Source organism: Bacillus rossius, chromosome 18 (assembly GCF_032445375.1).
Source record: "Bacillus rossius redtenbacheri isolate Brsri chromosome 18, Brsri_v3, whole genome shotgun sequence".
Taxonomy (NCBI): Eukaryota; Metazoa; Arthropoda; class Insecta; order Phasmatodea; family Bacillidae; genus Bacillus; species Bacillus rossius.
Window position 1 is genome coordinate 24943091 of NC_086345.1, and position 23499 is coordinate 24966589.

Sequence of the window (23499 nt, forward strand, 5' to 3'; positions counted from 1 at the left end):
ATGACGAAATGAATGACGACACATGGTCAAGACTTCAGGACAAACTTGCCATCACCACCAGTTTCAAATGAATTTGTCACACAGCGGATGATGTTTTACCACCCTGCGGCGAGCAAGATCTGGACGAACTCTGTGCGGAAGTCCAGTCAGTCGATGAACAAGAAGAAGAAGAGGATGAATCTGCTGCAGATGAATGCAAGCCCCTTCCAACATGTCGGGAAGCCATGCAGTTCTTGGACAATTTTAATCTCTTTTTAGGAGGAACACCTGATGTTACTGAGTCAGTCAAGAGGAACTTGTGGGAGCTACAAAAGGTTCACCTCCAATTTTGTGTGAAAAAAAACTCAAAACAAAAAAAAACCATCACTGAAATTTTTCACAAGAAATAAGCTGTGAACAAACTGTTTATTTATTGCCGTTGATTTATTTATCATAACTATTTTAACACATGAAAATCTAAACTTTTTTTTACTTACCCTTTTAATAAGTTTTCCTTCTTAAGAAGCACATTTTGTTTGGTTTTTTCCAATATTTTCTTAAGAGGGTTTTACTGTATTGCATTATAAAACAAAGTACTTTAAAACTGTAGACAATAAAGAACAAATTACATTTGAATTGTAAGAAAATTATCTGTTTTTGAGAGCTAAAATTGCTGAACTAGAAAAAGGGAATGTAACTTTGCTGTCAGAATTTTGATATAGACTGGGCCTACCTTTTCAAAGTTTAAGGTTAAACTGAAAACATTTAACGAAATAAAGGTTCTAGGCTAGTGCAAAGTGTACTTCTCTTATTTGTTTTTTTTTTAATTGTTTTTAACAACCAAATAATTACCCAGAAAACCTCATATATATATATATATATATATATATATATATATATATATATATATATATATATATATATATATATATATATATATATATAGTGTAGCACCAAAATTTATAATTTATTAATTAGAACTGAAACAATAACAAAGGTTCGCAATGTAAAACAGACCTGCAACCAAATCGACCAATAAAAACCAGAATCGCACAGCCCTACTCGAAAGTGAACTTTACACGAGTGTAATTCTTAAAACAACATGAGCCGTGTCACCAATTAAAATTTTAAAAAAAAATTTTTGATCCAACATCTGAAATTATTGAGAAGTTTATTCTGGTAACATATTTACAAAAACTAAATTTTAAGTGGTATACACAACATTTTGAATAAAGAAGAAGCAATAAAAAAAACTTATTAAATAATATTTAAAAATGGGTAGCATGACCCCGTTGCTACTTTATAGGGGGAAATTCTTCTGGTTTAAATTCGAATTCGGTATTAAAACTGTTAATTTTCGAGGAGTAGTCCCCAAGACTTTCCAAACCCACGAGGGACGGTGGGGCGAATTTGGACATCTTGGCGGGCGACGACTTCGTCCCAAACACGTAACCGGCGTCGTCGCAGTCCGAAGCAGGGGGATCCGGGACGGGGTGGTCGTAATACTGGGCGACGACGGACGGGTAATCGAATTTCCTGTAACGTTTATCCGGAGCGGGGGGATTGACGTCATCGGCGATATGCGCGTTAAAATTATCCACCACACCTAATCGATCAGTATCGGACACATCTTCGGGGATTGCGGAGCTCGCGTCGCGTTCGGGTGCGAAATCGTCCTGGTCGCAGGAGTCGGGCTGGGGGCTCGAGGCGGCGGAGTCGAAGATCAGCGGGCTCACGCTCGCCGAGCCGCTGGAAGGGTCCGGGGACGGAGCACATGGTGCCTCTGGCCGGACGCCGGGCGGCTGCTGCTGCTCCTCCGCGGGGCCCTGGGACATCATCCCCATCCTCGCCAGGGAGTTGAGCAGGACGTTCCTCGCCCGCACCGACTTGTAGGCCGCCGGCTTGGGCCGCTGCTCCTCGGCCGTGGGGGCGGGCGACTTGGACGGGACGCTGCTCAAGCTGGAGCGGGACGAGGACCGGGACGACGGGCCGGTGGAGGGGGCGGCGGCGTCGTCGTCCGCTCCCGGCTCCTCGAACTGCCCCGCCTTCTCCCGCTCCTCTTGTGCTACGCAGACGAGAGCAGCTCATGACAAAGCCGTGGAAAAACGTGTGGCCACATCTCTCACCAATTTCTGAGTTAATATGTTTAAGGTCACTGTAAAAGGATTGGCATTGGAGTGAAAACTTTGTCGGGCACGTTGAGTTAACATTTATAGGCTGAATTTTGATGCAACTTTTATGTGAAACGTTTCTGGCAGAGAACAGATACTTGGCCAAATATATATAAGAGCACTATGCTATATACGTTGCTGAGCTTATCGTTCTCCTCTTTGTGCAGGGGGAAAAAAAAAGAGAGATAGATATAGACGAACGAAAGAATAAGAGACTAGCGTGTGACATTCACTTGTTTCAAACAACAGATAACGGTATCTCCTATAGACAGTTGTGAATTGCTACGAGCATTGTATCACTTTGTATAATTATAATGTTACAAAAATCACTGCACCGCATTACTTCAAATACATCATTCAAGAAGTATATAAAAAAAAAATTGTTTTTCTTAGCAAGTATGAAAGAAACAAGTGTAGTGTCTGAAAGTTCGGACAACATAATTGGAAATTAATTTTACCTACTATGCCCATCACATTAAAATTGTGTAATTTTAATTATTTTCATTACCAAGGGACAATATAATTTATCACAAACACACATTGCAGTGACATTCCTCACGGGTGTAACTATCTCCGATATACCAACATAGCTGTGGTTAAAATTACCTTTATGCATCATCTTCAGCTGGTACTCAAATGCCTCTGTGGTGTAGCTTTGTTGATTTGCCTGGAAAAAAAACATTAACCAAGGCATGAACACAGCAACTAATTAATTAAAAGCTAGTCCAACAGTACCATTTTGAAAGTCAATATTTGACAGTGTGACAGGGCCTTAAGTGATGCATTTTAAGAGGCATAGCGCCACTAAGCTGTTCCCATTGGCAAGATACAAAGTTTGCAATTTATAATGTGAAGCCCAATTTTGGTTTTCCACATACCATACTTGGTGGTCCCTTGCCTTCGAATGAATAGATCATGACGAGTATTAGTTTAATATAGAACTGTCTGAAATCTATTACAAGGAATCCCAAATTTCACAAATACAGTCAACTCTCGTTTATGAAGCGGGCCGAGGCCACGGATAACCCAAAACGCCGGATAATACACTTTAACCATTTTTTTACCGCGCAATGTAAACAAAAACGGTCAGTCCTCACCCCTTATATCCTGTAAACAACCATGGCCGCGACGGAAGGCAATCGGAAGTACGGTAATGTGTTACAGCGAATAATACTAGTAACTTATGTACTATTATGTGCCAGTATACATATGTACAGTATTAGTATATCATTACTTGAAATTGTACGTACCAATTTATGCAATTGTTCAATATCTTTGTAGTTATATGTAAGGAAAAAATATAACAGATGCAATAAAACAAACGAACAAACTGTGTGGGGTAGATACATAATGCACTTTCACATCTCATTACTGCCAAATAAACAATACATAGACTTTAATTTTACTTACGTTTGGTGCACACACAGCAATTTTCTGTTGACTTTCCGGCCGTTTGAAATAAGAAATGAGGTACAGTCGAGTGCATTTAAGTAAAATGCTTCAGGCGAAAAAATCTCGGCCTATTTGCCCACGTGTTTGTCTTGAGTATGTTTATACAAATACGTATGGTCGTATAGGTATGTCGGTATGTGCATATGAATATGTAATGTAAACAAGAATTGAGGAAAGATAGAATGTTAATCTATAGACATTTTAAAGCATTAAAAAACACGCAATAATACTCACACATCTTAAACACACAAAAATTCTTTAGGCCTACACAAATACAATTGGCAAATATGTAAACATAAATGCTTGTACATAGGTGTAGTAGGGGTACATTATACTGTACAGCTGTTATGTACGCTAAACAATACAGGCTACTTTGATTGAAAAAAATCTAATAGACTTTTGTTTTTGCAATGTGCTTTCTTTTCTCCTAATCGCGCTACGAATTTTTCTCAAGGTAAGTTTGTCAGACAATAGTGTATCATCTTCCTGCTCTAAATAATCCAGCAAATTATCAGCCCATTCCAAAGCTGCTGAGTGCGTAATACGCTTCTATGGAATCAGGTCAGCATCACTATCGTCAGGAGCACTGTCATCTGTTTCTCCCGTGTGACCTTGGGCGCATCGCACTATCGCAGTTTTTGTTCGATTGTTAAAACAACTCATTTACGTTCGGAAGTAGACATCTTGTAGCAATGCAGAACCCTGCCCTCCTAATTAAATAATTTTCTTTTAAACTTCTTTTTGTATAGGTAAATATAAATAAGTCAATGTTTTTAGAGTGGTGTGTATGTTATGAGACAGTATAATCAGACGTTATGGCTATTAATATATTTTATTTGCACGTGCTATGTGTTTTAAGAAGGTATTTTGTATTTTATTAGACAATTTTAATCATTACTATTTTTTATGTAATTATTCACAAATGAGCCGCTGTACTAGAATTTTACCTGTTTAGGCCTACTTTTTCAGGTTATTTCTAAATGATTTTAATTTTGTAAAGTAATTTGTATTATAAATGCTGTTTATAATGTTCATTAACGTATGGAATGATTCTAGAACACGGGACTGTGTCTGGTGTGATGGTTAGAAAGAGAGGCATGAGAGGCCTGTAAGTGTGAATGAGAAAGAAACAGTGCTTCCCCGCCAACCGAGATAAAGACGGTAATTTCCCCCACTGCGTGGGAACTGAGTGATAACTGCTCTCTCACGGTGTGGGAGAGAGAACGAGAATGGGAGTCCCCGATTTCGATGTGAAATTGAAAAGAGATAGATCAGGGGAAGCCCAGAGTTCTGTATGTAAAAGGTTTTTTCATGTATTGTAACTTGTTCTGTGATTGGCTCACACCGCGCTCCACAGCAGTCTGCGCGACCGAAAAGTTACTATCTATCTGTTTAAAATAATTCTTTCTTAAAAAAAACCGCCGGTTAAGCCACAAATCGGATAATATTCCGTCGGATAATCGGGAGTTGACTGTACATACCATAGCAAAACACAGTCACAAAGCATTATCAGGACCAAGGAATATATAGCAATACTTGCCGACTAGTATGACTTACTTGTAAAATGTATGAAATATTTTTTTTTTGTTAGGCCATGTTTTATTTTACTGTTCTGATTTTTTGACATCCTTAAAATAAATACCTACCTAAGTTTTTTGTACTGTATCAGAGTCAAAATATCAAGTTTAATTGAACAAAAAAAAAAATCTGTGGTAATATAAAAACCCATAGCATTACATTCAGGTACATTCTGAACGTTTGAAACTCGCGAAATGGGCTTCCACGAGAGCGGGGACGGTCGCTCACCCGACGTAGCTGGCTGATCACCGCTGCGTCCCACCGCTCGCGGTCCCCTTGGAAGCCAGCGGCCGCGTCCCGGCCGACGCCTCCCGGGGGCAGGCCCCGCCCGGCCCCGGCCCCCTGGCCCCGCCGCGACCCGGGCCTCGTCACCCTCTCCGGCTGCGCAAGAAACACGACACACACATCCGTCACGCCGCATTCCGCTCCAGCGCGTCCACAAACGCCTGGCCAACCAATCCCGACCACTTTTTCATAACATAAACCTTTTGACGTGATAAAACGTCATACAAATCGATGATCGCCGGCCACACGCTCGAAAAAAGCATGAACCATCGTCACGTTCCCGCCTGAGCCGAGCGTGCGAGAACCGGCCAACCACAGTGCGATGAAAATCTTCTATAATATCAAACAGGTTAGGGCGGGCCTTTTTAAAAGCAGCAATTTAAAAAAATTTGATTTATTTGTCCAATTTCGTCATTTCAAGTTAACAATTTATCGACATTGATTTGATTTCAGTTTATTTCTATAACTAGGTAATTCGTGATTATGTTTAAACAAATTATTTAAATTAAAATTTGCAAAAACTCTAAATAATATTTGAAAATTAAAAAGTATGCAATTTTTCATCAGTGTTCTTATGACGTTATCACGGTAAAATAATCGTCCGTAAACTGACTTTACAGACAAACCCCCCCCCCCCCCCTTTTTTTTTTTAAATAAATTTTCTCACAGAATTTTTGTATCACAGGCTAACTGTTCATGTACACTACTAGCCAATGTACCCGTGCTTCGCTTCGGAAGTCCACAAGTAGAACACTCTTGTACCACTCGTTATACATGCCCCTCCTTATAGGTACGCCACTGACGCACCTCGAATGGAAAACAAACATCAAACAATAGAATGTCTGATGCCATGGATACAAATAAAGCGGTACAGTAGCAAAAACTAGAATAACTATTCGGCATATTTATTGATATTTATTATTAATTAAAATTTATCCTGATTAAATTAATAAAAGTTAAATAAAATTTTTTACACATTTTTTTTTAAATTTGATGGAATTTTTACTTAACCAACTATATTTATATCACTCTAGCCGTTTCATTATTTGATTTCCATTAATTATTAGAATGCAAAATTAACATCTGTTTTTTATTACTACAAATACGAATAACTTCAAAAAATTTGTATCAAGCCTGGATATAAAAATTTATTTTGTTCACTTATACAGCTTAGTTCCAATATGCCGTGCCTTTTTTTACATTCACAGTCCAGTGTCGTCAAAATGAGCCATCTCGCACAGTATCGCCATAAATGCTGCTATGCAATGACCATACCCTGAAATGCAGCAAGGTGGAGTAGTGTTAAGACGCTGAACTTGCAACGCAGAGGATCTGGGTTCGAATTCCTGACTTTGCTACCTTGATTTCTGTTTTCCTCTGTAATCCTGATATCACTCCAGGCAATTCCTGGTATGGTTCCTTACAATACGGCCACGTCCGACCCCTGACCCCCCCCCCCCCTTCTCAAAACCCCCGTCTGGTACCACTGTGGGTACACAAGACGCAGTAAGTTCAACAACGTTTTCAAGCACCCGTTCATAAACTATGCATGGTGCAAAATTGTAAAATAAGCATCAACCAACCTTCTCGACTTGCGTTTTCGCCTTCCACATTTGAAACTGTTCTGGATATTTTAAATATGCAGGTGTCGTTTGCACAGAAGACCACATTTACGTTTTCATTGCATACATCCTGTTTTCAGTTGTTTTAACTTTCACACAGTGAAACAAAATAAAAAAATTTAAAATAAAATTAATGCAAAAAATGAATTATTAAAAGAAGCTCAGGGGAAGAATATTTCATTTTCTATTTTTTTTTAAAATTTCGAAATTTAGGGTTGGCGACACATTGCGACTACTGTTTTATAAGAAGACCGCGATTTCCTTGCGTTTGTTGCGTGCTGCGATGCCGCAATGCCGAGACCCTTGCGTGGGTTGTAAACCTAGCCTGGTCCTGGCTAATGAGCAGCGTTGTCAACAGAGACACACAGCCTCCATTGAATGCGAAAGGCTAAATGAACACTTCAACGCACCTCCGAGTCACTTCCCGAGTAGGAGGAAGCGGCTGACGAGGCCCGGGAAGGCGACGAAATGCCGTGCTGCTCCAAGTACTGCAGTATGTGCAGGGACCTGCCGCGCCCACACGGCCGGACCGTGCCGAGGAAGCTGTACACGTCGCTCTCCGTTTCCCACGAGCCCATCATCTCGCTAAGGCTGAAACAAAAAAATTGCCATCGTTCATCAATGCACGGAACCGGGTAGAAAATCTCGTCAACACCCTCGGTCATTGGCCATCACCGCTTGGCTGAAACGAAAATTCTATTGATCATCAATGTATGAAAAACAAATCGCCATTGATCATTAATGTACCTACGAAACAAAATTGCCATCGATAATCTGTGTACAAAACAAGATTTGGCATTAATCGTCGATGTATGAAACAGAGTTTAACATATCGTCCACACCTCGGTCATTAGACATCATCACTTGTCTGAAAACAAAATTCTATTGGTCATAAATGTATGAAACACAAATTGCTATCAATAATAGGTGAATGAAATAAAATTTGTCATCAATAGTCAATGTATGAAACCGGGTTTGACATCCTGTCCACACCTCCGTCATTAGCAACGAATAAGGGGTGAAAACAGTGGAGAAACAGGGGTACCTTGAGAAAACCCACTAGCTCGTCACGCCATTCATTTTCCCAGTAATAGGTACTACATAAGTGCAGCTTTTCAATTGAAAAAAATAAATTTTAATGTTTATTTTCAGCCACTGCTCCAAGAACATCCCACAAAACTTTGTTTATTCTATTTTTAATGTAGCTAACCTAACCAACAGATTTAAAAGCATTTTTAATGTAGTTTACCCAGACTTTATAAATTTTTTTGCTGAAATAATACCCCAATTTTTCTACTTGCAAAAAAGAGGTAGGTGTGGAGTTAATAGAATTCTGGAAATGGTTTTGTGTGCAGATTATCATGCTACATTATCTTACAAAAAACCAGTTTTAATTTCCGACTGTTTTTTTTTAAATTTTATATTATTATCACTAGATACTCCCTTGAGTTCAAATCGAAAGAGCGCATAAGGTATTATTATACTAAAGAGCTCAAAACTTGGTAATTCTACTTCCTGGGGAAAAAAAATCATCTTATTATTCTAAAATGCTTTTCTTCATTTCCTTACGTGGATTTTAATGTTTCACTAAGAGGGCATAAATATACTTCAAGTAGTTTAACTGTAGTCTACCATTTTAAAAAGTGGTTAGGTTAGGATTATAAGTATATAACAAATCTTAAGACATCGGGAGAAAGGTTAGCTGGGTAAGGTTATTGAAATTTAAAATACTTAGAAAGTGTGGATAGTTAGTAAGGCTAAGTTAGCTATATCAAAATACAGTAAAATCATTTGAATGGTCAATTACAAACTACCTATTTAAAATGTAGCCAACCTAACTTATCTAATCCTATCTTCACAGGTGTTTTAATATAGCTAACCTAACCTATTTCAAAACATGTTTGATGTATCTAACTTTAGCTAACAATACAATCAATCTTAATAATCTTAGTAAGACAGATTCTTGTAGGCCTATTTTCCTGAATAACAAACTCTTAACATTTCCAGCCATTTATATATATTCGGTTGTCATTTATGTAATTCAAAATATTAAGTATGTAAAGAATAATGAAATACATAATCACTTTACCAGATCCATTTATAAGAATCATATTCATTTTCATTCAACAAAAAAATACGAATTGAACCCTTTTTACATGGGCCTTAAACTAATAAATGTTCTACCGATATCCCTGTTAAATACAGCATCCCAATCACATACCATATTTAAACGACATCTCAAAGATTACCTACTACGAATAGCTCCATACTCTGTTAATGAATTCCTCAGTGCATCTACATAAATTGCTGCATTGTTTTTTATTATCATTTTTTATTGTATCATATATTAATGTATTATAATGTATTTTTTTTATATTTTTTGTTAGTGTATTATGATGTTGTATTTTATTTATAATGTTACTGACAAAACCTGGACATATGTACTGTCAAATATAGGACGCTAATAAATGAAATGAAATGAAATGAAACACAATTTTAAAATATTATGTATATTCAACATAACCCAAACAACCATTCTCACAAAATCACAGTATTTGTAAAGTAGCTGACATGCCTAACCAGTCTTTAAATTGGGAAACCACTGGAAAACTATTTGAAGTCTCACAATGCCATCTCAGGGAATATGTAAAAGTTTTTTTTTTACCAAGTATCCAAGTTTAACCCCTGATCAATATGACATGAATCAGTACACTTTGAAGCAATGGATCATGATGTTCATTCTTTACGTTTGAACAATAAAAAAATAATAAATAAAGGTTAAAGCTTATGTTATCAAATTAAAAGCTACAGCTGGTAAGAATATGCCGATCTTAACAAAGCCAGTTGCATTGTTACGTGAAAGTTGCGCGCATGTATTGAATTGAATATTACGATCGCAATTGGGCTTTCGCCCGGTGGCAAGGAGTCCTCCATTTTCACTCGCTTCCCCCCCCCCCCCCCTCTCAACCACTTAGCATTCTCCTCAGATCCTTTGCATCTTATCTTTTACCCTTACCATCTCTTCAACCAACCCTTACTGCACTGCAAAGGAAAGCGTTCTCACCCCTTTCCGTTCGCCACCAGTCCCTCTGGAGTTTCCACCAGCGGATCTCTCCGCCCTTTATACCCAGATGTGTATCTCAGTCCCCAGATGCTCCCAACCCCTCTCTTTCTTTATCACCTTGTACAGTCTGACTAACCTTCCCACCCTTCTCCCCCCTTTGTAACGCTTCCCACCCCAGTTCCTTTATCATCTCAGTCGGACTATGCATTTCCCCTTCTTGCCCTTCTCTTTTCTTCCACACACCCATCAGCCACCTCGCTGCTCTATGCTGCACCTTCTCCAGATCCCTTACCTCAGGGTCCCAGATCACAGCCACATACTCCTTCACTGGCCTGACCCATGTGGAGTATGACTTCACCCTGACCCCTGCAGCACCCTCCTACCTTTAACTCACAACCCGCTGAACCAGGTTATTTTGGAGGGTCACCCCCAGGTACTTAAACTCTTCTGCCTCCTTTACCTCCTGCCCCTTCCACATGTGCACTTCCCTCGTTACGTTCACCTTCCTCGTGGAACCCCAACCACCCAGGGCCGGATTTAGGAGAGGGCAACCAGGGCGAAAGCCCCGGGGCCTCCACAAACGGAGGGCTCCCACAATAAAGATTTACTTTCATATTTAATTTCATATAATTCTTATCTCCGATTATATTTATATATGTTTTTTTAAATAGGCTACTAATAGAATCTACTTGATTTCACAATAAATTATTTACTGGAAAACTTGACTGAAAAAAATTGTTCATTTTATTTGCAAAATAATTTGGGGCCAGGGGGCCTCCGCTCCTCTGTTGCCCAGAGGCCTCCAGACCTCTAAATCCGGCCCTGCAACCACCCCAGTCTTTTCAACATTCAGCGATGTCCCATTCTGCTTTCGTCCGTTGCTCCAGTTCTGCTCAAGTCGTCCTTGCAGATGAAACTCCTTCTTTCCCCACCACTTCATGACACCAAACAACACATCTGCAAACACTCTCGTCCTGGCCTCCATTCCCTCTCCAATTATCATTCGTCGTCGTCGTGAACAACAGGGGCACCAAAACACTCCCTTGCTGAACTCGTGACGTCACTTCCCCCTCTTCAGACCTTTCTTCACCCACCCTCACCCTCTGTCTTCTATATATCCCTCAGGAAGTCTCCCACCCAACTGACCACCCTCTAATCCTCCACCAACATTATCTAGCTTCTCCATTAGCCGCTTGTGACGTACTCTATCGAATGCCTTTTCAAAGTCTGTGAAAAACGCATCCATCCGTTTAAATACCCGTCCAACGGTTTCTCCACTTCCTCTAGCAACCCAGCCATTTGAGTTACACACGAGAACTCTCTCCTGAATCCGTGCTGTCTATTGCACACCCAACCTAGGTCATTCTATACCCCCACCATACAAAACTTCACAATGACATTCGTCATCAAAGATAGGTATCCTTGTTTATTGTGCCATAAACAAGGATTTCCTTTAAGAAAATCTGACTCCTTGAACTAAATAACCTGTCTATTTACTACATAAATGTATATAAACACACTCGTAGCTAATTTAAACATCTCCATTAACGAAAAAAAATATTTATTATACTAAACTCACAATGTCCAAGAGCAGCTGGCTTCCCGTAAAAAAAAAACCAAAACACTAACGTCACGGCAGCTGCATGTCGAGACTTGCAACGTTGCATCAAAAGTGTGCGTCAGATTGCAACACGGTAGGTAAGTATGGGAAGCCTTCATTTCACAGACGAGAGAGACACACCCGAAGTTCCCCGAAGTTCATGCTAGCTTTTTTTTTTTTTTTTTTCGTTTTATCTTATTGTATAAACCGGTGTAGCATTAAATTTTGCGGTCGATTAGAATAGGTTAGCTACATTATAAATACTTTAAAACATTGTGGATGGTTGGTTATAATAGGTATTATATCTACATTAAAAATACTATAAAATCATTTTATGGTTGCTTAGCAAATAACTTTTTAATATGTAGCTATCCAGGGCTAGGAAACTGTTTACATGATTTCACAGTATCTTTAATGTAGCTATTCTAATCAAATCAACCGTCCACAATGTTCTAAAGTATTTATAATGTAGCTAACCTAACCTAATTGACCATTAGTTATCATAAGTTACAATGAACAAAAAAAAACCGAAGATGCACGATCGGACGTCTGGCTCTCTCGTCTGTGAAAAGAAGGCTTCCCAGGTAAGTATAGGTCGAAGCCTAAGTTCCACATAGAGTTGAGGACCTACCCGAACGCGCCCGAAGACTTCACCGTCGGCCAACTTCGGGTCTTTGTTTTTCTTAAACACAACGCGCGGGAATTTCGATTAGTATATACACGTTTTAAGATAATTATATTACTTTTTGTATCTATAGCATGTTTCAACTGTTTTTTCATGAAAAATTCAATCTTCAGCTCTATATATTTACAGCTTTAAAATTTTATTTTCCTTCCGGGAGGGTGCCAGGCTAACTTATGCAGCTGTTGGGTGGGTCGTCGGCCCCAGCTTTGTTCACTAGGATCGTGGCGGTGGTTGAATTACTAACTAGAGAAGTCGTATCACACTCTTCAGGCAACGTGGGTGGCTGATTTCTAAGTTAGGTAAGGGGGTACTGGAAATCAATGTCAATTTGTTGTAGCATTTATTGGCATTCTAAGTGTTGTGGTGTTACACTGTGTGCTGTGTGTTATACCTTACACTTTACCCTGAAAAAAGTTGCCAGTTCCGTAATTTTCGACCATGCGGCATGGTCACGTGGCAGGGTTAAATCTAAGGGGGTTGGGATAAGCCCGGCTCCGCAAAGATGACCCACGGACGTGTGGGCAGTGGCGTAGCCAGGATTTGTGTATGGGGGTGTTAAGAAGCATGCCCCCCCCCCCCGTGTATTAAAGCGGGGGGTCCAGAGGTCCTCCCCCGGGAATATTTGGATTTTAAGGTGTAAAATAGTGCTATTTTAGAAGTTTTCAGTTCTTAAATTTAGATATTGTAATCGTAAAAATTTTATTAATTTTAATATGAAATTTGTTTGAGTGATGAATAAGAAATTAATTAAAGATTTGGTGCTAGCGGGGGGGGGGGGGTTTGAACCCCTAAAACCCCCTCCTGGCTACGCCCCTGCGTGTGGGTAACGAGAGAAAAAAGATTTAGAGGTAACATTTATCACAATATTTCAAGACATGTGTGTGAAAATCTTGCTGCTGAAGGCCCCACGTTGGGCGCCACTAATTGTCGCGTGGCACCTGGCTCTTCCAGAATGGCCTTAAGCGTCAATCCTCAGTTCCTGCCCGGGTAAGAAGGTACGGCCTGACTGGCGCGAGCACCCTCTGAATGGAGGTTCCTAAAAGGGGTAGGTAAGGTTTTCCCCCCACCTTGGGATGCCCTGAAAGTGTCTCCCAGTGTCCCTCGTCTGATGCCTACTTACTTGCTGTGGCTGGTTTGGCTCTACGGTCTTCCTCTCCCTGCAGTAGCGGGGCTGACTTGCTTGCTGGCTGACTGGGTGGGTAGGTAGGTCCCTGAGGAGCTCCCTTACCCCGAAAGGGCACTCCCAGAGACGTTGTACGAGCTTTATTCTAACACTCGACTTTAATGCCGACAGTCTCCCTATATTCTAAACTACTTCACGGACTTCGTCGTCGCACTCCGGATCGCGGCTGCTGTCAAGGCGCGGTGAGCAAGGCTCGGCTGCCAGTGGTGCCTCTAGGACACCAAACTCAAGGGCCGGCATTTTATACCCCTCCTGAGGGCCGGGGCGTGACGTAGGGAGGGCTGGGGGTTCCGGGAATCGCGGGCACTTCCAGGAATTCCAGGCGGCTGTAGTGCAAGACTGGTAGAGAAGAAGGTTGGGCCGTCTCGCCTGTTTTGAGTAACGGTACCCCGGAGGGTCGCGCGTGACGTCACCGCGGCGCATCCCTCTCCGAGTCTAGGGCTGACTGCCACGCATTGCCAGTTCCAGACCGCGATTTTTACCCGCCTTACTTCGGCATGAGTTCGTAGTTAGATCGGAGTGGTTTAAAATTATATTTATTTATAGTAGTTTCCTTATCCTACTTATGTTTCGGAGTTTAATGGTATTACAACCGCACAAACGGGAGAGCTGCGAGTTTTTTGTTGCTGCGATCAGTAGTCGCACGCCGTAGTGGATTTTTTTCGTGCTTCGTCGTGGATGTGACTGTGTAATAAAAATGCCCGCTTGTGCAGTTGCGACCTGCAGAAACGTTTCAGGTCGTGGTGACAGTGCGTTATGTTTTTATAGATTTCCTGAAGATCCAGACATTTCAATAAAGTGGGTGCTAGCTTGCAAGAGAAAAGACAAGTTCAATCCGAGGAATGTTAGCATTTGTTCGGATCACTTCGTTTCCGAGGACTTTGAAAGAGACTAACAAGCGGAACTGACCGGTCAGAAGAGAAGAAAAGTCTTGAAAAAATGTTCTGTGCCACATGCAAACATACCTAATAAAACTGAATGCACTTCAGACTATAGAGGAAAACGTCTTCGTTCGCGAAGCGTGAAGAGGAAGCTTGTGGAAGAATTACACAAATCTGTAAAGGCACGAAAATCGGACGATTCGGTGCATTGTAACACTGTACATGATGAACAAAAAACTCCGAATTGTCAGTTAGTTGCAGAAGACGATGTGAACTCAGAGGCTTATTTGTCAGCGAAAATGCAAGCCATGGAAAATGAAATAATGATATTAAAAATGAAAGTATCTGACCTGGAAAATGAAATAATACGGAGGCGAGAATCTGAAAAGCGCTTGGAAATGTAAAACAAAATGTTGAAACAACAGTTATTGAAAATTAAAATTCTGCATAAGCGATGTCCAAAATTAGTTAAAACTGAATTACGGAATATTTTGAAAAATGTTTTCACGCCAAAACAAATTGAAAGATTCATAACCAAAAAGAAATGCTGCTGGGGAAAAGAAGACATAGCAGCAGCAATTACTCTAAGATCAATTTCTCGGAAAGCCTATCTTTACATGAAAAATAAAGTAGGCTTGCCACTTCCGGGATTGTCAACTCTTCGAAAATGGACCAGGAATTTAAAATGTATGCCAGGAATTCAAACTGAAGTGTTAGCAGTCCTTGAAGCTACGACTAAAATCATGACTGAAACAGAGCGCATAACAATTCTGTCATTTGACGAGATGAGTGTAGATTCAAGATTATGTTACGACCAAAGTGACGATAGAATACTTGGGCCAAATATAAACGCACAAGTAATAATGGCTCGAGGACTAGCTTCAAAGTGGAAACAGCCAATATTTTACGACTTCGATAGAAAGATAACAAAAGATCTTCTTTTCGATGTTATAAGAGCGCTCGAGGAACGGCCATTTTGTGTCGTTGCGATGGTCAGTGACATGGGCGGAAGTAATATAGGCTTGTGGAAAGAACTAAATATAACACCAGCTAGTACAACGTTTGAAAATCCCCATAGTAGCCACCCTGTGTGGGTTTTTGCAGACATGCCACATGCCATTAAGTTGTTGAGAAATAATTTTTTGGATTATGGAATACAGCTCCCTTGTGGAACAGTTATTAGGAAAGATCATGTGCAAGCCATAATTGAAAACACAGAATTGAAATTGTCTCCAAAACTTACTCCTCTTCATATTCAGCTAAAAGGGAACACTCGCCAGAAAGTAAAATTTGCTGTTCAGCTGTTTTCGCATCACACAGCGACACGGCTTTCCTTGAAATATCCTGAACATCCAGAAATCTGTAACTTCTTTGAATTAGTTGACAAGTTTTTTGATGTTATGAATTCAAGATTTATTCACGATAAATGTAAGCCGTGGCACAGTGCTTTTGGTTTTCGAATTGAAGAACAATTGTCAATAATTACAGAAATGGAGGCGATGGTTCTTAACATGAGAATCGTAGGTCACAAAACATTGATGCCATTTCAGAAAGGTTTATTAATTTCTGTGCGATCTGTAATTGGTCTACACAATTATCTTCAGAAAAATAACTCACTGAAATACATCATAACTTGTCGCTTAAACCAGGACTTACTTGAAAGTTTTTTTTCGCGCCTCAGAAGCATCGGCGGTACTTACGATAACCCTACACCAACAGATTTCAAGTACAGGTTCAGACAAATGTTACTAGGATCTGAACTTCCTCTGCCACAAGGCGCATGTGTTGAAGACGATAGTTTGAAGCAAAAACCATATCTGACCAGCCATATGTTCACCGAATTGAATTTAAACATTCCAGAAAACAAGAACGAAGAAAACGAGGCGGTTCAAAATGATTTGTTCACGCCCTTGACTACGTCATGGGAAGAGAATGAAGCATTAAGATATGTAGCTGGATATTTGATTCATGCAAGCGAGGACGCTAATCTAAAAAGTATTGAAGAAACAGAAAACAAAGGTAATTATCATAATTTTATTTGTTGCTATGATTTATTTTATTTTATTCTCTGTTTACTGTAGGATTGTGTGTTTTGATTTTTATAGATGGATGGATAGAAATACTGAGTCGCGGAAAATTGACTGTCCCGTCATCAAAATTTGTGAAAACTGTACAGCATGCTGAAGAAATATTTAAAACACATCACGGGTTAGGATTACAGAACGGAAAAGGTGTTGTGCGAAACTTTTTCGTGAAACTAGTAGAACATTTTCCAGATGTTAACAAAAAAGTTTTAATGAAGTTTGCAAGAACCAGAACTTTTATTAGACTTCGGCATTTAAATCGTCAAGCAAAAATTGCAAGCACGGAAAAGAAAAGGCAGAAGAAGCTTGCACAGCTTGTTCAGAAAACCAGAAATTAAGGTAACTGATATATTAATATTCGTCAATGTGCTTGTTTGAGTGACAAAATGTTATAACTGCATGCATATGAGCAATATACAATGGTATGCGCATTTTTCGAGCCATGGTTTATTTCTTTTTCTAGTCAATTTATGCACTCCCGTCTCGTGTTCATATCAGTAAGGCCGAATTGGTAATAAACACAGCGTGTAGTTTCTACACTACTTAAAAATGAACGTCTTAGTCTACAATATAGTAAATTATTAGATTATTGGTATTTGTATGACCGTCTTCAGAAATGCTCACTTAGTCACTTTAGGAGTATCCTTAAAATAAGTTTCAAACATACATAGTATAATTATAATATAATATAATTACCTTGCAAACAAAAAAACAAATACGAGTAGGTATTATTAGAATTTGTCCGACGAATCGCTTGCACGAGCATGAAACACGATGCGCATGAAACTGTTATTATGTATATATACTCGTAACAAAGTTATTTATTTTTCCTCTCCAAATTGTGACAGCCACATAACTGTGTGAGATATAAAGAAACTGTTTGATATATGTTCCAACACAGTAGCTGTATCGGCGTGAAAACGAGTGAAAGATGTAGGTTTTGCCCTTAGCTGAGAGCTCAGCTGGCCGGTTCCTGCGCCGCAGTGACGTCACGAGCAGCCCTTGGAAGTACCGTTACTCAAACCGGCCCTCTCGGGCCAACCTCCTTCTCTACCAGTCTTGGCTGTAGTGCCGTGCGCACAGCGATGGCCTGGTGGGAGAAGAGTAGGCGGGGTGCAGCGAGGGGGGGGGAAAGGGGGAGAGTGCGCGCGCACTCGGCTGGCCTGGCGAGAGAGGGGGTAGGCGAGGGGTGGCGGCCACTGGGTGTAGTGTGCGCGCGCACCCAGCTGGTTGCCAGGGGCAACCTAGGACGCGGCGTGGTCGCCCTGGCGACGGGTGACTGACTGTGGCTAGGCGGGCCAGCTGTCCCAGCCGAAAAACCTAAGATGTACATTAAGTTCTGTCCCTGCCCGAACACGCCCGAATATTCACCTTCGGCCAACCTCGGGATTATATATATTTATATCTCTCTGTTTATTTTAATGTAACTATTCTAACCTAACTAACCGTCCATAGTGTTTTAATGTAGCTAACCTAACCGACCACTTTTAATTTTTGAATTCGTTTTTCCTGCGCAAAAATAAAACAAATCCCGAGGTTGGCCGAAGGTGAATATTCGGGCGTGTTCGGGCAGGGACAGAACTCGATGTACATCTTAGGCTTTTCGTCCCAGCCGTCGGCGGTGGCGGCCCGCGCACGTGTTTTAGGAAGGGAGGGGCTGACGGCTTCGAGATTACAGACGTGCGAGGCACGGCGCACGTCAATATTTCAGGAAATTTTTACAAGGCAGGCAGTATTTTAACGAAACTCCTTGTCCAAAATTAGGTCCACAGTCGGGGTTTACGATTTTATTCAAACCATTTCTAATAGTTCAACATTAACATATTTTTTTTTGTGCTGCTATTTGAAAGTGATGGTGACAAGCAATGACTCGGGCAGTGGGTGAAGAAGTACGTGTATAATTAGCACCCGAAATTTTGGTACCTACTCGAAAAGTGATTTTTTTTTTTAAATTCCTGTATATTTTATATCTCAGCATTAATTTAAAAGAATTTCACGTTAAATTTCATATCCAAGTTTCGTGTTACAAGTTTATTTACAACATGAGAATACATGAATTTGCTCAGTACTAATGTTAGATGTCTACACATCCTGACGAGAACTCACCATTTTTTTCCCACATAGAAGTCAGTTGTAAAATTCTATACGTGAAACTGCTGCAACCCAGGTGTTCAGTTACTGTAGTGTAGTGTAGTGTGTGTAAATTAATGGACCTGTACCCAATAACTATTAAAATAAGATATGCGATGCTCATCACTAAAACTGTAGTTCTTACATTTGCTTTCTTCGCCACATTCAAACGCCTTGTTCGTAAAATAAAGACAGGCAAATTCTCCGATTCTCGTATTATTTCAAGTTACCTTATTAAGCCACCAAGGGTTAAATTATTTTAGAGGATTTTTCTAATTGCTTCCTTTTCACCAGAAATCATTAAAAAAAAAATTCCCAGATTTTTCTCTCTTCGTTTTTCCTGTAAATTTTAAAATGCTAACATTTCTGGAGCTCTGTACACCGTATGTGCGCTCAGGTACGCATTGCCCTCCAATGGACACGTGGGTGGTTTCATGGACATTATTCAGCCAAAGGACATTAAGACAGTAGTGTGAAATTATTTCAGTAACGTTAAAGGGCTTTGAATAATGTCTTTAAAAGTGGGCATTGCACACAACCCTGAAAATATTCTTTTCATGTGAAAACAAGCTATCAATATGTTTCATTTTCTTCCTGTGAAAACACTCATTTCGAACATCCTAAAGTGGCATTTCACACCAACTAGTCGGACCACTTGAATGAAACGCAAACGATGAAGAAAACACATTGTTTATTCTATAGCAATCCCAAACAATTTTAATATTTCCACACTAACAATTAAATACACAGATAACTACTAACTTCGCATGGGAGGGTTACAGGAATGAGGTAGGAAATGAATGTTACCACTGTGTCAGTTAATGAGAACATGCTATAAAAGATTTATTACTGCACCATAGTTAAACAGTGCCACTGTTACATAGATAAAAATAACATAGAATACTGGTTTGCATTGTTATATTCAATACAAGCAATTTTACTTTGCTATGCACATGCAGATCCAACCTCTAAGATACAAAAAGAAATTTACACTCGCCACCTCCTAAACATTTACCAAAATTGAACGACAAAAACTTCACACAAAACATTTAAATATAAACAAATCCAATAAATTATTGCTTTGGGGTAAAACTAATAAAAAAAAAAAAGCAGTCTTATTTTTGGTACAAAAACCAAAATATAGATAAGTTAATGCATGCAGCAAATACCTATGTGCTTTTTTATATAATTACTGGTAATCTACTTCTCGTTAGGTAAGACCTTTCACAAAGTCAATTCATTACTAAATTCAACCAATTAATTTAATCACAACACACAAATGTTTCCAATTAATGGATTCAATGGAAAGTAGAGTAGGTAACAACTTACTGACAAGCTTCAAGTCGAAATGTTTTGGTTAATATGTTCAATCGGATTTTTTTGAAAAATTTTGTTTATTTTCATTTTCCAGGAATTAATATTCATTAACCACATCAGTCACCCCTCTGTCTTTTTTTTTTATAATTTTTATTTTATATTATAACATAACAATATAACTCAATATGACTTTTTTTTTCTCGTAGCTCTAACGATTTATGTCGACTAGAATGTACGCTACACCGGGACCAACACATTCAAAGGTTAATTAATCCATGCGTCATTAAGATATAAATTGTCCACTTCAGTTGGCAAATGGACAAACGGGTTAATACACATCATCATCATTATTATTACATTTAAATACAGTAGAGGCCCACTAATCAGAACTAGTTTAGGGTAAATTCAATGTTTTAAAAAAGTTAAATTTTTGTATTTAAAAAATTATTTCTGATATTTTGACCCAATTATCAACATGTTTAGCAATATTATGCTTGTAAAAATTTTAAAAGTTGTTACCATTATAGTTAAATTCTCACAAGTTGAAGACGTATTTTACGACAAGCCGTTTTTGCACTGCGAAAATTATTCCAACTAATCCTAAAATATGATAATCCAATTAGTGGGACTCCATTGTTTGTGTGTGTGACTATACATATATAACAAATATGGTTTTCGGAACACACAATTGCCAACGAAAATACTAAGGTCATTAAAATCAGGGCTGCAGTTACATTTTACACACACCACTTATTTATTGCTTTCAATAAAAATTGATGTGATCTGAAAGGGTGTGCACAAATAAATTGTGAACCAATTTCAGAACTCATTCAGAACTTTTTAACAAAATTTCTTTACAAGTGTATTTTTCCAAAGGGTAATTTTTCAATCTACATACATAACCAAAATTCAACATTAAGCAAATGCAAAAAGTAACCATCTATAGTTTGCAGGAATGAACACATTTTTAAATAAAATAAAACAGTTAAAACATATTCAGAGAAAATGCAACTATAAACTAAATGAGGCGTCAAAAAACAAAATGCACGTTATCAAAAGGTCGCTGGAGATTAAAGGTGTATGTCCTGTTTGAGGTCATTTTACTTAAAATTTACATTTCACTCTGTTTAAACTTGCAAACTTTTAGAGTGGCCAAACTTTCACAAAATTTGGGGGGGGGGGGGGGGGGGAAGAGGAATCCTATAATTTTTGCATAATTAACTGGCAAAGATGCATTTCTAACAATTTTGTGCAGTACAGATAAGGAAAATGGAATGAAATATAAAACTGGAACCATTTTTGGTTTCAAGTAATTTTTACTGGCTGCTATGTGATATGGTTTAACTTCCTAGTAAAAAAAATTTTACATGGCCTTTTTTAAAAAATTTTGTTTAATGATTTTAAATTGCTGAATAAAATTAAAAAATATATATTTTTTTCCTAAAAGAATTTTAAACCGTGACTACACAGTAACCACCGGCATTGCCTTTAAACACTCATGACCCACAGATACCCTATCTGAATCAAAGTTTTTTTAACGTGAGAAATGGCCTTCAGACAGACAACAGCACTTCCAGCTAGACAGCCTTTGTTCTGCGGCAAACTCGCACTTTCCTGGAGAGCATCGGCCACTGGGAAATTGAAGCCTACGGCACAGCTGGCGCTAAAAAGATATCTAAAACTTTACAATTTGCAAATTACTGCACAAGCACCATTCTCAAAAAAAAAAAAAAAAAAAAAAAAAACAATTTCAACAGCAAAGTCTGTCCAGTCGCAAATGAAACTTTGGGAGTAAGCAAGAGCTCCATAACACGACACAGATTCCCCCTTAACGGATCACCAGATTTACCCTCTTTTATCACATAATCGTCGCACCCATATTTTAGGGCGTCAAAATTTGGATAAAAAAAGAAAAACCTCTCGTGTAAACGTCGCATGATGTTTTTGGTCCCGCTATTAGATTCTGAGCGCTTTGTGTGGGTATTTTTTCCCGTATAAAACGATGTATTTTAAAACAGAAATCTAATTTTTTTTCAGACATTACCTCTTACTTATTTAATTAACGGAAATACGAAGTTGTCTGATGTGTAAATTTTCTTTTAAAGACTTTTTAAACGTTAATAACCTTCATCTGTTCATCTAATGGCCCGCACTCTTTTGTGAAGCTTACTACGATAGTTAGGCGTTCATTCGGCTTGCATTTGGATCACAGATTTCGTTTCTCTATTTAAAGCTGAAGAAAGGTTTTTGTTGCTTGACTTATTAATTTAAATTGTTTGGCGTGCTCTTTTATAATTCACTTTTTAAATAAACGTACTTTCCATGAATGGGTTTTGAATTTATGAAAAACTTTATCTAACAATAAAAATGACGCACCCCTGCTTTTTAAACTTGATTAAAGAATAAAATGTGTGACGATTATGCAAGAAAACACAGTATTTAGCAACATGACTACGTTCTGCATCAAATCGGAATTAAATAGCGATGAAGCAAGAGCAAACGACAACGACAACCCCCCCTCTCCCCCCATCACGCCAAAAACCAAAATCTACGTGCACACTTCGAGAACTACCGAAGCAGTGAGGAGATATAACCACATAAACCATTTCTGCCAAACACCTTGACCAGTTAGAAATTACAAAATACTCGAATTTTAGATTCCAAAAACATTAGAAGAAATTTAATTGATCAACAAAATACATAAATCTGCCTGAAATTGAGCAAATATGCCTATAAGCTGAATACACATGCCCGTCGTGGTAATGCCCTAATTTGTTCCAGGAAAAACGAATGCTAATCAAAACAGCGCTAATGAAATACTTTTTTCCCCCATGAGAGCATGTGTTAATCAAAATAACTTGTTTTCCTATCACGTAAGTGTGCTTGCTGAATACCATATTAATCAAGGCAATATCCTCTTTAAAATTAATTTACAGTATTAATTAATATGACTAAATAGATTTTAAATACATTAAAATATTTATTGAATAACATTTTGAGATTAAACAACCTAAAATTAAATTTAAAAAATTAACATACAGCATTTATTTTTACATAAAAAAAAGACTTCTGCATATCATTCTTAAGAGGCTAACAACATTTCTGATTACAAAATTAAAATAAATATACGAAATTTGAGTTAGAATAAGATTTGAAAAAAAAAAAAAAAAAAAAAATGTAGCATATTCTATATTTAAGCTGTTGAAGGAAATTCTGACTGTTATTTACTAGATGCATTTCTGCCACGATTTGTAACTTAGTGCATCTTAGTAGGCGTGAGGTAAACTATCCCTGAAAGCTCCTGTCTTTTCTTTCCAGAGTTGCTGCTGATATACGGGATGACAATATAAACAGTGGCTGAACACTCGGTAGCAAAATATTGTTTGTTTATTCATTACATTATTAATTTGTTGCACTGTATTTAATGCTACGCAAGTTCAGTTGCCCCAGTGCATGGATGTAAATAAT

The 23499-nt window shown here is 38.7% G+C and overlaps 1 protein-coding gene and 1 long non-coding RNA gene across 2 annotated transcripts; one reads left to right on the forward strand and one right to left on the reverse strand.

Annotated features, from left to right (window-relative positions):
* Positions 1–909: 909 nt before the first annotated feature.
* On the reverse strand, positions 910–11809 carry LOC134541095 (uncharacterized). The gene is made up of 5 exons (XM_063384252.1): positions 11731–11809; positions 7498–7678; positions 5409–5561; positions 2757–2817; positions 910–2044 (listed from the first exon to the last, which is right to left on the reverse strand). The coding sequence occupies exons 2-5, from the start codon at positions 7666–7668 to the stop codon at positions 1275–1277; spliced, it is 1155 nt and encodes a 384-aa protein (XP_063240322.1). The 5' UTR covers positions 7669–7678; positions 11731–11809; the 3' UTR covers positions 910–1274.
* A 4590-nt stretch (positions 11810–16399) lies between these two features.
* On the forward strand, positions 16400–17640 carry LOC134541124 (uncharacterized). The gene is made up of 3 exons (XR_010076551.1): positions 16400–16519; positions 16606–16923; positions 17535–17640. It is a non-coding gene; the product is annotated as an uncharacterized LOC134541124 (long non-coding RNA).
* The last annotated feature ends 5859 nt before the right edge of the window (positions 17641–23499 follow it).

What these genes read in the sequence shown, in the direction of transcription:
- LOC134541095 (XM_063384252.1), bottom strand. Translation starts at nt 7,668, where the DNA reads ATGATGGGCTCGTGGGAAACGGAGAGCGACGTGTACAGCTTCCTCGGC. An exon ending in ACTCGGGAAGTGACTCGGAG is followed by an intron (nt 5,562 to 7,497) that starts GTGCGTTGAAGT and finishes TTTCTTGCGCAG; the next exon opens with CCGGAGAGGGTGACGAGGCC. An exon ending in TGATCAGCCAGCTACGTCGG is followed by an intron (nt 2,818 to 5,408) that starts GTGAGCGACCGT and finishes TTTTTTTTCCAG; the next exon opens with GCAAATCAACAAAGCTACAC.